Source organism: Lipophrys pholis, assembly GCF_963383615.2.
Source record: "Lipophrys pholis genome assembly, chromosome: 19".
Taxonomy (NCBI): Eukaryota; Metazoa; Chordata; class Actinopteri; order Blenniiformes; family Blenniidae; genus Lipophrys; species Lipophrys pholis.
Window position 1 is genome coordinate 3,270,461 of NC_137647.1, and position 16,002 is coordinate 3,286,462.

The 16,002-nt window shown below is 44.1% G+C and overlaps 1 protein-coding gene across 1 annotated transcript in view; it reads left to right on the forward strand.

Moving 5' to 3' along the window:
* shank1 (SH3 and multiple ankyrin repeat domains 1) overlaps window positions 1-16,002 on the forward strand; it is a gene marked incomplete at its 5' end in the record, with an annotated part of 66,293 nt that overhangs the window by 27,528 nt on the left and 22,763 nt on the right. The window contains 2 exons of the mRNA XM_080487278.1: window positions 1,908-2,021; window positions 3,192-3,267. Of these exons, the coding sequence (XP_080343404.1) occupies window positions 1,908-2,021; window positions 3,192-3,267 (190 nt within the window). The remainder of the gene's footprint in view (window positions 1-1,907; window positions 2,022-3,191; window positions 3,268-16,002) is intronic.

Genomic DNA, 16,002 nt, shown 5'->3' on the forward strand with positions numbered 1-16,002 from the left:
CTGACGGGGGGGGGGGGGGGGGGGGGGGGGGGGGGGGGGGGGTTGGCGTCGCCCCAACACTTCCCTGTAATGTGTAAGCTGCTGACGGCAGGGACTTCATCATTTCACAGGTGGGATTTAATTAACAGCTTTAAAGCGAACGCCACTTAGCCACCTGATGAAGGGTTTTGGACACGAAGCCAGATGCTGCTTCCCCAGCAGAGTTAGTTATCCACCTCACGCCACCTCGTATGGCCCAGGTTGAGCTGCTGACATGTCAGGAAGTGTAATAACGCACCAAGCAGGGTTGGATTAGTTCAATTCAGCATTTCTTCTTGTTCCCACCCGAGTCATCCTGGCAAATACACAACAATACATAATTAATAATATTTTCAAACACTTAGTTATGTGTTTATGTCAGTATAAAGATGCACAATTACACCAGTTTCCTTACAAATGGTTGCAAAACTGAAATGAATTAAACATATTTCACTATATCTGGTTGTACATTTTCTTTAAATGGTCTTTAAACAACTTGGAAATAGCTTATGCATAATACCACTATCATATTACACAATGTGTTGTTTAAAAACAAGACTTTGTGGAATTTGTGAAAATAACGATAATTCCTATTTGGAATCAGAAACGTTGTTTTTGCTGTTTGCTTTGGGAAACCATCTTTCCCCACCAACAAGTGAATACATCTAATTAATTTCAACTTAACAAATAAGAAAACAGTGCTTATAAACTAATGACAGCGGCAGGTTATTAATTTTTAGAACACATGCCGCTTTTTAACCCTTTATACCACACTCACTTAAATATGTGTAACATGAGAAATTAACCCATTAAGGTTAAATTAATTAAAGCCAGTATGAAGATTCACTCGTCCGAAACTGAAATAAAATCACACATATTTCACCGTTTCTACACAGAAAATCTTTAAACAGGCTTTTACCAGCTTCAAGATACATATTTGTGTGTAAAAGTATTCCAATACAATGTGTTATTTATGAAGAATACACTAAATACTGATGCTTGCAGTAGTTTTATTGAGGTTTAAATGCAGTTTTTTTCATATATTTTTTAAGATAGATGCATCTATCAGGCGCAAAGGATGGTAACATGGCGTGAAGCAAAGAGGCCGACTCTTTTGTTTATTGCGAAATGCAGCAATGTAATACATATTTCATTACCACACCTATTTTTGACTTTATATTCAGAATCTTGTTGAGTTTAAGATTGTTAAAGTTGTTGGAAATTTACAGAATATGGTCAGAACGAGCAACCAAAGCATCATACAAGGAGATTCAACCACTGTACTTTCTAAATGACAGTGGGCCTTGGTATCAGCCCTGAGGTACCCCACCAAGACCAGAGCATTCCAAGACTTCATCCAAACCTGCACACGGTCAGAAATCTAAACTCGAGGACGCGGTGATCAGGGTTCATCCCCTGGGGACCGCGAACGAAAACTGAACTAAGAAAGCCGGTGCGGCTCTGACAGGCCGCGGAGACGTCCCACCACGTTAGCACCAGGCGACCGGGCTGCCGGGTCGAGTGTCTTCTGATGTGATATGGTTCATGTCCTAACGTGAGTGTAAGGTCTCCACATATGTTTGTATTCAATGTCTGCAGGTATGAATATGTGTGTGTTTGTGAGTGAGTCTAAGGTGTCGCCAGGTATGTACGTCTTGGTGAGTATGTGTGTGTGGGGGTGGGGGGTGGTGGTGGGGTGGGGGTATACGGGGGTTGCATGTCCTTGTGCCCGTCTGCATTATTTCTTTCCTGTCCGTGGGATGTCGTCGTCTTCTTGTGTGTGCGTTCATTTCTCACCGGTGTCTGTGTGTGTGTGTGTGTGGGGGTCCGTGCATGTTGCATCACCTTTTCCTGACTCGCGTCTGTCCCACCCCCCCCCCCCCCCGCAGTGCTGAGCGTTGGCGAGGGCGGGTACTGGGAGGGTACGGTCAGAGGTCGCACAGGCTGGTTCCCCTCCGACTGCGTGGAGGAAGTGATGCTGCGGAGCCAAGAAAACCGATCAGGTGATCACCAACACACGTGCACATAAGCACACATGCACACACACACTGCAACATCTTCTTACCCAGAATGCTTTTTGGATCAACAAAATAAATAAAAATCTGGAGGTTTGTTGTAAATTCTTATAAACCAACAATAATAAACAATTTACTGTACGTAGGCCTGGATGTTGACATACTGTAATTACTCAGAATTAACAACACATGTTTCGAAAATCTTCTGATCATTATAAACATCATTGCTCTCGTGGCTTGTTTCTTCGGTTTCCTCTGGTTTCCTCCCAAAACATTCATATGAGGTTAATTGTTGAGCCTGAAATCACCAATTATGTTTTTCCCCGATGGGCTGACGAACTGCTCCGTCACTGCTGGGCTCCGTTTACACGACAACATTTTCGGGTGAAGACGCAAAACTTGACACGACAATGGTGCTCGGGGACGCTGAAAATGCAACTTTTTGAATACAACTTCTGAGGTGGAACTTTTTCAATAAAAAAAATTATAAAAATCCTCCAACTCCGTCACCGTGGAAACGGAGGAAAATGCTAAATTTCTACAGGGGTGCCACGGCATGTGTGCACCACGGACGTAGTAAAAAGTACAACAATTGACTCCCAGTCTGTATTGTCATGGGACTTGGTACTTTTATTTTGACAGTCACCGTAATAACAATCCAACTCGGTCCTCTAGAATGTCCGCGTACGAACATTGTTAATGTTTAGAGCCCATTGTTCTCCACACGTGTGTGTGTGGTTTTATTAAAGAGCAACCAACAGCACCCACTAGTGGCTCAACATGAAAACGTCATTGTTTTCAGAATTTCTGCCTTTTCTTTGTAAACACCATCGTAAATGCGATGTTTTCGCTTGAAGCGTGGTCGTGTAACCGGGGCCTCAGTTGGCTGGTATCGGCTTCAGGGCATCATGACACTGAACTGGATCAGAGCGATAGAAGATGGATGGATGGGTTAAGTTGGTTTAAGGTCACTTGATCTTATATATTCTTACAATCAGAGCACAAATCAGCTTCAGCAACCCAAAAGCACTTTGCTCTTGAGCTCGGATGGAACCTGCAACCTTGCAAGCGGACCGACCGTGCCGCAGAACAATCTGCCTCAAATGTTCCCGGTGAGCTGTAACGCAGGTCTGATCACCCCGTGGTTCAATGTTTCAGAGAGCCGCGGAGAACGAGCCAAGCGTCTGTTCCGTCATTACACCGTGGGATCCTACGACAGCTTCGACGCTCCCAGGTAAGAGTGAACTCGCCGACTTGCCAGCTTCATGCAAGGATTCTTCACGGCGGGGCGTAAACAAACCGCAGTCGGGGGACACGTGGTGGCGTACTGGAGAGTTCCGCAGGGAAGCTGATGCGGGTCTTAGTGTGATTGAAAGCGCCCTCTGCTGGTTGAATGTAGGTTGAGCTGTTTGTTTCAGGACGTGAGGTGAGGCGCTCTGCCAGCGAGCGAGGTGACTGGAATTCAAAGTGACAGCCTTTTCATTATGACCCGGCTGCTTCTCTCTTTAGACGTACGGCTGATTTGTTCGCACGCCAACACACTGTATATACATCTAGCGGGGTGATTCACGAGTTGCAGTGATACCTTAGATTTGTGCAAAGTGGTGTGTGTGTGTGTGTGTGTGTGCGAGCGACTCGATGCGGTGGGACGATGACGACGTGCGAGTGTTCACCGCTTCCTGTCTGGGAAGTTATGAAATCACCAGATGTGATCGTTACTGCCCTCCGTGACCACGCAATCGGAAGTGATGCATATGTATTAGTGTGCCATGGGACCGGCCTCCAATAATCCCTGAACAGCAGCAGAGAGAAGGTTATTATGACTTTCTGTGTTAATGCAGCCAGTCTTTCCACCCACTGTGACTTAATCAGCATCCGGCCTCAGACAGCTATTCATCCTTAACGGAGGACTTCACAGATTTTTAAGAGGCTCGTTACTCTAATTAGAAAACAGGAAGTTTGTAGGATGTTTCCCGGCCTTGGCGGGGGGATTTTAGAGGAGAAGGCTCCCAAAGCATGCTGGTTTGTGGAGGATTTTTATTGTTTCAAGTGATTAAAATGTGCATTTTTTTCATAGTGGGCCCAGTTAACAAAGAAAAGAAAAAAAATTCCTTTGGTTAAACTTGGTTAATTAATATATTTTCTTTAATAATCAAGGCTTAATAGTTACTTTTTTTTGGTCTTCTGGTGTTTCTTGGTACTCTGTGATGGGGCCTCAGACCTTGAACGTGTTTGGTGGGAGAAAAGGAAGAAAATATGGGAGCTGATCGGCCACAAAGCTGCGGAAAAAGAAGATTAACAGATCCAATGAGGACTATAAAACAGAAAGTATCTTGTAATAAAGCCCACAAATAAAAGTCGTGGGGAGCCAGCTGAGGAAATGACTTTCGGTTTAATAACAGCAGCCTATTTCCTAAATGTCTGACGATGTTAAGTCACGAAAATCATTTAATGCAGAACAGAAGCCAAAACGGAATGCAGGAGCCACATTCAGGTCAGATAATGCCACGACAACATTTTTTCTTTGTTGTGACGCGCATTCCCCAAACGTTTACAGCACCACAGACCAGCAGGACGGTGGATAAAAAAAAACAAAACTGACGGCGTTAAGCACCGGAATTAATTGCTGATGAAAGATAAAACTGAGAATGTACATTCTCGAATTAATACTTTTTATTCTCTCTTTGCGGCCCCGGTACCAAATGATCCGCTGGTTAGAGACGCCTGATGCAGAGTTTACCTGGTGAAAATGTTTATATTTTCACAAAACTAGACAATTACTACAGAAAATAACTATAATCTCAATTTACAACTAATTCTATTGAAACATTCAACCCAGTAAACTATCCAAAAGACTTCTTGTATAGTTGTTGGATCATGCATTACAAACTTTTGACTGTCGTAAAGCAGATTAGTGTCGCGTTGTCACACTCAAAAGAATATACCATTATATTTAACCTAAGCCATTGAATAAACACAACAACATAAGATAGTTACAAATGAAACAAATATGTGTGTTGATATAAAATAAACAATGACATTTCCTACAATATTTCCAGGTCACAATAGCTGTTTCTACAGGCTCATGTTAGTTCTGGCTTTCACAGCAGCATCACTGACATCTCAGCTCGGCTCTAAGTGACGTCATGTCCACTACTCGCAGGAAATTTGTTGAAAAATCAGCTTTTTTTAATTTTTACCTTTCACTTGGTGGTTTGGGTTTGGCCCACACGTCTGATGTTTGACGCCCCGGCTTATTGCTTCCTGTGCAATTCTGATGTTCTTCTTCAAAATGTGACTTTTTCAGCATTTTTCTGTGCCGTTGATCCGTCGGCACGCAGGTGGAGGAAACTCTCCCGACTTGACTTCCTGTCAGTCGCTCAGCTTCACGCGGCCGCGTTGTCATTTCCTTTTATTCCCTCGCATCTGCATCCCGGTGATTCGCCTCGAGGCAAACTCATTTCATCGTCCAGGTCCTGGATAGAGAGAATTATTTACATAGAAATAAAGCCATTATCAATCACATGCATTATTTATGCAGAAAAAAAAAATTTAAATCCTACCTTCTGTTTCCTTCTTTACCTCCTCCATCATTTTTTGTATTAATCATCATTTTTCATGATCGCTCAACTTTTTTTTTTATTCCCGCCTCTTTATCCCGCTCTGTAACCGTGCTTTCCTCTCTCTTTCTCTCTCTCTCTCTCTCTCTCTCTCTCTCACTCACACACACACACACTCATTTATTATTAACGTGCTTTTCATCAACAGTGACATTTCATGCAAGCAACACGTTCAGCCATGCAAAAACACGCACATATGTTTGCGCACACACACGCTAACGCACACATCGTTGATCATTAAAGCGGCGTTGCAGCAGAGCCTGCGCCGCTGACTCAGAGCCGCCCTCGCACGGGCCTGTGCTCACAGCCTTCCTCGCCACATATCGCACCTCTTCGTCCCTTCATCCCTCCGTATTTGGCCACGTCGCAGCATCCCTCCTTCGCTTTTTCTATTCATCGCTGTTTTGCAAACCCCCCCTCGGTACTTTTTAATTTTCTCTCTGTCACCCTTTCTTCCCCGCGGTGTCTCCATCTGGAGGTCAGACAGTGAAGGGCACTCGGGAGGAAGAGGAGGGTTGAAGATGGGGGATAAAAGAGGTTGGACGGAGGAAGACAGATTGGTGTGAAGAGACGTTTTGTGCAACAGGAAGCTTAAAAAACAAAACAAAACAAAGAAAACAGGTCAAATTCCCTCTGAAATGTTTTAATAAACATGAATCCTTCCGGCAAATTCTACACCTTCAGCTTAAACTCCGTCACTGCTGATGTGAGGCTGATTGATCTCTTAATTGAACTCCCGTTAAATGTTTCCTTGTATTGTTATCAGCTCCCTCTTCCGATGGTTGAAGGTTCCCGGTTCGAGTCCAGTTGCCTTTCTGTGTGGAGTTTGCACATTCTCCCTGTGTGAGCGTCCAGGATTCCTCCCGCAATCACAAAAAACATCCACCTGCGATCCATAGACGTCTCTGAAATTAAATTCTCACAATTCAAGTTTCTTCCACTAAACCGAAATGAACAATATAATAACATAAAGCTATACAGTTAGAATATAGATAGAAATGTCCACTTCTGATTTATACTATTCAATCTCAGTTCTGTTGTTCAGTTCAACATTCTGATGGCAAATTTAGATTTTAGTTATACTATTTAGTTAAACCTATTCATCTCCAATCCGATAGAGAACACTGCTGCTTTATATCTATATTTGCCCATAGATTAATATTTACATACTTTATTGTTTGTCGAACAAATTTGTTCGTTGCATATTGAATTGAATCCTTCTGACGGTGTCAAACATCAGGACCGTGGGACAAATCCGGCAAAAGGCTCTGATCAGGCCAAACCACCAAGCAAATTGTAAAACTTCTGAAGAAAACATAAAAAAAATTTCAAACAGTGAGACCCGAGCAGACGAGCATTAGCTTCAAAGCCACGCTGTCAGGGTGAGTTTGTAAAAACACCCATAATGCAACTGCTATAGCAGAGGCTTTTCACCGAATGTCACAAATTTACAAAAATGTCACTGTATTTTGCCACCAAAAGGTTTCATAGTAATTGTTCGGTTTTGTAACAATACATACATTTTCATAGAATAGAATAGAATAGAATAGAATAGAATAGTTTATTGTCATCATTGTACAGCGAAAGTACAAGTACAACAAAATTAAAAGACCCTTCTCATGGTGCACTGTACACCTAGAATAAGACAAAAAGATCAAACCTGTAAGTATAAGAATAAAAACTATACAAGGGAGTCAATGTAAACAACAAATAGGATTTGTAGTGAAAACAATAAGCATGACAGCCAACAAGAAATGGGTATAAATATTACATTCACTGAAACACTGAGGATACATATATACTGAACGTATCCTTAGACACGTTGATGCTGTTCAGTCCCCGTATTGCACTTGGGTAAAACGTGTTGGTCGTCTTGGGTACCAAAAGAAAAACTACGTTACAGTTTAAATCTGTTACTATGGCACTGTTCTACTGGTCCGGACAACTCTAGATGAAATGTTTGACACCACTGAGTTAAGAGAGACTTTATACATTTATCTGTTTTTGTTGTTTATAACTCAACGGCGCTTTTACTTCTTTTAAATGATAATTACATCAATCTACAGAAACAGTACTTGTTTTATGTGCAAATTGTGCGTAATTAATTTATTACATTACATATTTCAAAACGTAAAAGTATGTGGAAAATTGACTTGGAAAGTTTGGCGTACGCATAAATATGACTCACAAGTATTAGGAATTACAATGACCAACTGTGCGGCTGTGATTTGATCTCAGGTCAGCCTGCTGAAGTGCCCTTGAGCTTGTGAGTAAACACTTTGCCTGGCTGGCATCCAGTGATGTGCAGAGCAGAGTCTGTAAAGTGCGTTCAAACAGGTGAAGTGATAAAGCGGTGAAATGGTGAAAGAGTGGTTTGCACTGTTTGCATGTTCTCCCTGTGTGTGTGTGTGTGTGTGTGAGCGGGCGCTCGGCTTTGCTCCACCACCTTCATGTTAATGGGTGACTCTTACCACTGCAGGTCTGAGCGTGTCCAGTAAAACGACGTGCAGATGAATGAAATGAGTGTTTTTACTGCAGTTTTTCCATTTCTTTTTCTTTTTTTTAACCTTCGCCAATAAACACTGGGGGAGGTTATGTTTTTGTCTGTGTGTATTTATTTATTTAGTACATATGTATTTGACCAACTTTTAACAAAAACTATTGCATCAAGAATGATTTGTCATCGTCCAAGGACCAATCGATTAGATTTTGGGAAGTTAATGTTTCAGAATAAATCCCTGTGATAAACTGTGAGAAAATGTCCCATACAAAGCGGCTGGGAGAGGCACCCCATGGAGGAGATCAGCATCTGTTGCCATGGAGACGCTCCCTGCTCATTGCTTCACTCAGTGATGTAGCTACCCGACAGGCTAGTTAGCATTGATATGAGCTAACATGCTGGCGAGGCCAACTCGGTTCCGCAAACAAATGCGGCGTTGGCTGAGGTCTGCGCTCTACCGAGTGTAGCTCTAGTTCTAGTTTCTTCATGTGACGTCAAGCTGACGAAAACATTTTTCCTCGTGTCGCAGCACATTGAGCAAATCCTCCTCCGACCCACACGTGTGGTAAACTTTGAATGGAGTGTGAACTTACAGCAGTCATTAATAAAACATGACCTTCTGCGGTGAACAACATAGATTATGTAGAGCTTAAATAATTAGATAAACATCACTGAATCTTTGATGTAATGGTTTCAACAGTAAAATATTCAGAATCTTTCTTTTTGCTGCATTAGCCGTATGCTACCGTTACTAAAAACCCGGGCTGTGCTCGGCGGCGGCGAGACGAGCTCTGAGCTGACAGTTGATTAGCTCTTGGACCCGGTGTGTTCATGCTGCTGCTCCTCTGCCGACCCACATGAGACCGGGTTTGGGCCAATGGAGGGTCAAACCAGGACAAGAGAAGCTCACAGTTTGGGAGGAGAGCTGCAGCCTCGCTCTTCCGGTGGTTGTAACACATTCTGGTGTGTGTGTGTGTGTGTGTGTGTGTGTGTGTGTGTGTGTGTGTGTGTATTCTGACGGTCAGTTATTGTCTTTTTGAATGTTTTTTTCTGACATTGATCTTGAGCTAAAGTGTAATAAGAGGAAGCATCAGAGTGGGACTGCAGGGTGCAATAGATTAATTGATGGACACACACACACACACACACACACACACACACACACACACACACACACACACACACACACACACACACACACACACAATCATATGGACCTTCTGTCAACATTTGCATCCTCTCCCCACCCCCCACCCCTCTCTCTCTCTCTCTCTCTCTCTCTCTCTCTCTCGCTCTCTCTCGCTCACCCCTCACACATGCATGCACACACATATTGTACACACAGCATCGCAGTGGTATAGCCTGTCATGCAGCGAGTGAAACAAAAAGGCAGAGATGTGAGAGGAGAGAGGACAAGAGGCTGTGATCGTCCTCGAATGCAGGAGGGAGCCAAGAGGGAGAGAGCGAGAGAGAGAGAGACAGAGAGAGAGAGCATAGAGATTGAAGAAGGGAGGGTGGGAGGGCAAGTCGACGGAGGACAACTTCGACATACGTGGAAGGATGTTCTGACTAAGAGATGATGTGAGTGCCTATTTGAGCGAATCTGCACCCCCCCTCCCTCCCTCCCTCCCTCCCTCTCTCCCTCCCTCCTCCTCTTCCTCCTTCCGCCACTCATCTGCCAGCTGTTTCTCTGTCCTCTCTTCCTGTCTGCATTGATGACCCTCCCACCCCCTCTTTCATATGCTCTACCCTCTCATTCATGCTTTGTTTACAGCAAGTGTGTGTGTGTGTGTGTGTGTGTGTGTGTGTGTGTGTGTGTGTGTGTGTGTGTGTGTGTGTGTGTGTGTGTGTGTGTGTGTGTGTGTGTGTGTGTGTGTGTGTGTGTGTGTGTGTGTGTGTGTATGTGTGTGTGTGTGTGTGGAGGAAAGAGGTGGTGGGTGTGAGGTTAGTTAAGTGTGATTTAAAGACACTCGGGGTCAATAACAGCAGGAGGACAGCAGCAGGGGCTCCAGAAGGACGAGCACAAAGTCAGATTTACTCCCATCACGCAAATGAGGCTGAATTTACAGTGTAATATTACATAATGATCTCTCTTTTTTTTTTTTCTCTTCCCCTTAAACATTCTGACGTGAGGCTGTGATACCTTTTCTCCCGTCGCCGACGAGGCCTCTCTCATCCCCCCGGTTTTTGAGTGAAACACCGTATCGTGGAGACATATCTCCGTCGCATCCATTTTTATGAATGGGAAATCATGACAGTGATAAATAGGCAGGAGTGAATACTATACATATAAACTATAGGAAGTGGAGGAGGAGTGGAGGGAAAGGATTTGGTTGGATGGAGAGAGCATGTGCTCCTGCGTGTGACTTGATTGCATGAATGTGTCGACTTTATGTGTTTGTGCATGAAGCCCCCTGTGAACAAACCCAATCACCTCTCTCTCTCTTTCTCTCTCTCTCTCTCTTCTCTCTCTCTCTCTCTCTCTCTCTCTCTCTCTCTCTCTCTCTCTCTCTCTAAATTACCTAATTTCTCTCTCTCTCTCTCTCCTTTTTTAAGCCACCTTATTCCCCCTCCTTCTTTTTTCTCTCCTCTCTCTCTGTGTCGCAGTCACAGCAAACCATCTCCATCTCTCTCTCTCTCTCTCTCTCTCTCTCTCTCTCTCTCTCTCTCTCTCTCTCTCTCTCTCTCTCTCTCTCTCTCTCTCTCTCTCTCCACCATTCCTCCTCTCTCTGTCTTAAGTATGAAGGGGCTGGGAGAGCTCGGCCCTCTCCCTTTCCCTTCTTCCATCTCTCTCTCCTCCTCTCCTCCTCCTCCTCCTCCTCCTTCTCTCTCGCGGCTTGCGCTCGCTGCTGTCTCGCTGGAAGACGAGGAGGAGAAGGAGAAGGAGCAGGAGAAGGAGGAGGAGGAGAGGGAGGGGAGGAAATGGCGATGGGGGCATGCGGCGAGGAGGATCTCTCCCTCTCCCTCTCTCTCTCTTCTTCCTGGCCGTCGCTTGGCCCTGTGAATAGGAGCGTCTGGTTCATTTACAGGTACCTGCCATGGCTTTTTATACCCCCCCCCCCCTCCAACTCCCTCCCCTCGCTTTCCCTCTCTTCCTCCACCTCCAGCTGCCGAGAGGGGAGAAAGGGTGGGGGGGGGGGGGGGGGGGGGGGGTGCATGCATGTGGACATCATGGATGGCAGGGCAGGATCGATTAGACAGACTGACAGATGTTACAAAGCATGCTTGCAGAAGGATGTGTTTGCTTCAGTGTGCGTGTGTGTTGAAGACGGACGAGAGCTGCTGCCGCTGCACAGCCCGGTGTATGAGCAGTGCAGTCGTTTCGCTGTATGAACATGTGTGTGTGTGTGTGTCGTTTTCTTTCTCTCTGCTTTGAATTGCTCTCTGATCAAATGTCCTTTAGCTCTGCTGCACTGGCAGAAGTGCAGCCTGCTGCTTTTCTTTCTTTTTTTTTTTTTTTTAACTGATGTACAGATTAATGTGCGTGTTTTGTTCGTGTGTGTGTGAGTGTGTGTGTGTGTGTGTGTGTGTGTGTGTGTGTGTGTGTGTGTGTGTGTGTGTGTGTGTGTGTGCGTGCGTGCGTGCGTGCCTGGATGGCGTGTTTGTTCTCTACGAGAAATAATAAGACATTGCTGGTTAATTGATCCTCTTCTGGCAAGTTGAATGCATCAATTCTGGCGTCCGTTGCGTATGTTTACCTGTGTGTGTGTGTGTGTGTGTGTGTGTGTGTGTGTGTGTGTGTGTGTGTGTATGTGTGAGAGAGAGAGAGAGAGAGAGAGAGAGAGAGAGAGAGAGAGAGAGAGAGAGAGAGAGAGAGAGAGAGAGAGAGAGAGAGCGACTCGTCGTGCACAGTGAGGGAGTTTTAATGATGCAGCATGCATGACAAGTTCCAGCTTCTTTCTGACTCTATGGAAGCCCGCTTGGCCAAACCTTGGCTTCTTACCTGATGCAGTGTGAGACTCACAGAACGCTGCTGCGTCGTCCAGCGCCGTCACTTTCTGATGACAGCAGCAATCAGTGACCGGATCCTCTGAAGGACGTAGTCCCGTCACTCTCAGTATTTTCTTCTCCTGTAAATAAGGATGGAGAGGGAGCGCGGGACGGAGTGATGCTGCGTCCAGGCAACAATCTGAACGTGTTGAAACTGAGTCCCTGTTTGGACGACGTTTTCAAGGGAAAACGCAAAACTTGTGTGTCTCTTTAAATGACAGTGGAGCTCTGGACTTTTTTATTTTGAAAACGCTCCGACTCCGTTGTCCTGTAAACGGGGGAAAACACAACTTTCTGAGGCCTCATGGGTTCAGTTCTTCTGCACATGCTCAGTAGCCGGACAATCTGAACAATGTTTCCTCCATCGTGTCACGACTCCAATGTCTCCTGGGACTTGGTCGTTTTATTTTGACAGTCACCGTAATAACAATCCAACTCCATGGTCTTCTCCCATTGTTAATGTTTATAGAGTTGTTGTTCTCTGCAGCATGTGTGTGTGTGTGTGGCTTCGTTACAAAAACAACAATCAACAGCAGCAACTCGTAGCCTGCCACGCGAACCACATCGTTCTCCGCATTTCTGCCGTTTCCATGCCAACGGACATCGTTTTCAAGACGTTGCCGTTTTATCATGGAACGTTACGACGATGTGGTTCGTGAGCTTTGCCATCGCATGATAACGCCTCCAGCTCTGCTTGATGTTCGGCAGCGATCCGGCTGTTTGCAACGAGTGTTTTTCTGGTTTCCAACGTTCCACTGTCTCCTCGTCGAGTTCGCAGCATGTTGAACTCTTGACTGCCCGAAGTGTGACCACGGCGTGTGGGACTTGAGGACGTTTGAGGGACTCTTTGAAGACGACACTGGTCGTGAGTTGAAGTTTGGTGCTTCGACAGAAAATATTGAACACTTGAGATGAGTTCAGTGTGGAAGTTTGGGCCTCAGACAGATGAGATACGAAACGTTTGAGTTTTTAAGACGTGTGAATGCTTTAAACATCTGTGAGCTTCTCACTTCCGAATTCAGCTTTTCCCTCCAACAGAGCCTGTTAGACCCTGGACAAGTCACCATTAACGTCAACGCCACTTTCCTCTCATGTATTTCTCTCAATCATGAGGCTTGTCAGTCACGCGCCTTTGAAAGAAAGGATCAGTTAGATAAATAAACAAGTTGGTTTTATGACATTTCACTGTATTCTGCACCAGGAGGCTAGAAAGAAAAAAAAAAATGCTGAAAATCTTTAGTTTAACTGCTTAAGTTGAAAGTTTTTTCTAAAGTTTTTTTTTTCCTATTTAAAGGTTTTTATGCTGTTCGGGATAGTACTGAATGTGACCCCTGGACGAAGTTTGACTGGGTCAGACCGGTGAAATAGGGCCATAATAACCTGTGAATTTAAACTTTAAACTTTTTCATCGTTGTGGCGCAGAGTATATGACATTTCTAATGAAACCTTCTGGTGCAAAATGCAGTGAAATGTCTCAAAAAACGTCTCCTACAGCTGTTGCATTATGGGTGTTTTTCCAAACTCCCTAAACTGACTCATGTCTCAGCTCGGGTGTCAGTGTTGGCGTGTCAACTGCTCTTTACAAAATCAAAGTTTCCTTTGTCATTTTTTAAGATTTGCTTGGAGGTTTGTCGGCCGGATCGGAGCCTCTGGCAGGACAGGTTTGGCGGACTGGTCTTATGTTTGACGCTCATACTACAGAGGATCCAGACACTGGTCTAAAATGCGTATTTCGCTGTATTTCTCCGAGTCTTGATGTAGGCGCTTGGTGGCAGGTGTTTTAGTGCGATGGCACAAATGTATGTAGGGAGTGTAGCGTCAAAGCCTCAATGGGCTTTATGTTGATTACATTCTGAGCCTGAGTGGGAACATTTCAAGTGGAAACGCCTCATTTCTGCATTTCGTTTCAGAAGACTTTCGTGTTTAGACGGCAACGTTTCGACAATGATGTACACGGAAAGGGCAGAAACGTGTTGTTGCATTTTCCGAAACTTCCACGGAGACGGAGTCGGAGCGTTTTCGAAAAAAAGTTGTATTCTCAGTGGCTCCGAGCACCGTCCGCCGTGTGAACGGGACACCCACACGCAACGAGTTTTGCGTTTTCACATGAAAACGTTGCGGTGACCAAGAAAAAGATGCAGCTCAAAGTCTCGCACGTCTTGAGGTGAACGTAATGTGCTTCAATGCAGTTATGAGCTGGTGTTTCCAGATGTTTCCCGAAGTTGCCGACGTGCCTCTGTGAGTCTCGAAGTTTGAACTCGTCACATCATGCAGCATTTGAGTTTTTTTTCCCCCCATTAGGATTGTTTCCAACATCTTTGTTGTTTCTCTTTGTAAATTCGATTTGGGGTTATTTCTAGCATTCGCTGCTTTTATTGTCTGTTCCTAAAGTCAGGACTGAAGTGGAGAAAAAAGGTTTCAGGTTTGCGGCTCCCATCAGCCTGGAACGAATTACAAAAAAACCCTGAAGCTCAAAAACCTGGTTTCACTGGACTCTTTTAAAAAGTTGCTTAGAAACAGACTTTGAAACAGACACATCTATCTGCAGATGTTTGAATGATGGACTTAATTTGAATTTTAATTTGTGGGCAACTTAGATAACGATATATATATATATATATATATATATATATATATATATATATAGATATATAAGAAAAATGTCTTCTTATATCTTCTTATATGTTTTATGTGGTTTTTGTGCCTGTTTTGTCTGGAACCTTAATGTACTGCTACTTGTCTTGGCCAGGACGCTCTTGAAAAATAGATTTTTAATCACAATAAGGTTTTTCTGGTAAAATAAAGGTTAAATTAAAAAAAAAAAAATGTAGTCGTGGTTCTTTGAATGGAAACCATCTCATTGAAGTCAGTTGCAGATCGTAATGTGTTCGATGAGCAGAGCCAGAGTTAGACTTAAGTGTTGAATGGAGAGGTTGCAACTCTCAAACGAAGACACACACTCACACACACACACACACACACACACACACACACTCCTCCAGTGAGTGTGTGGTGACGCTGACATGCATGTTGTGATCTGAAGCATCAGAGGTGTTGCTCTGTTTGTTGGCACTGCAGAGGACTTTCCCTGGCGAGCGTCACCTTGTTGTCACTGTCGGCTGTGTGGAAAGCTTTGGTGCATGTATGCAGCAGTCCTCAAAGCCTCATCGAGGAAGTCCCGCATTTTCTCCTGTTTTGCCGTCAACCTGCATATTAGTACATGATGTTGATGGAATAACTCAGCCGGGCCAAGCAATCATAAAGCACCTTTTATTTTAAATTAACCAAAAAAAAAAAAGTCAAGATCATTACCTCAGGGCTGATTAGTTCCCTTGCTGATGGATGGAACAGTTTCTCTGGGGTAATTTCTCAGCATCTGTTTTATGGAGTACCTCAACGACAAAAAAAAAGTTAATGAGAACTTGAAAACTTTTTGGGGGGGATTTTCATCGTGGAGAAGTACAAACTGAACCTTGTCCACTGGACAATATGTATGTATGACAGTGACGTGCAGTGAGAGGAGGAATAAGTTTATGATTGTTGCCTGTCCAGGGAAACAGTTTAAATTCTGTCAGTTGGATTTGATCTGTGAATGTAATTACAAGCTTTAAAAAAAAGCGAATTTACATTATACTGTAAATACATGCAGATTTCTTTTGTTTTTCACTACTAACAATGAACTGTGTTCATTTATTCACATGCTCCTACAGAACAGTGGCTCCTAAACTTTTGTCTCGACTGCCTGCCTGAAATAAAGGTGTAGTGAGAAACCTGCAACACTTTCACATGCGTCTTGTTGATCCATAAACATTGTATTCAAAGTTTATTGCCCCAAATTCAGCTTTTCCTTGAATTTCCC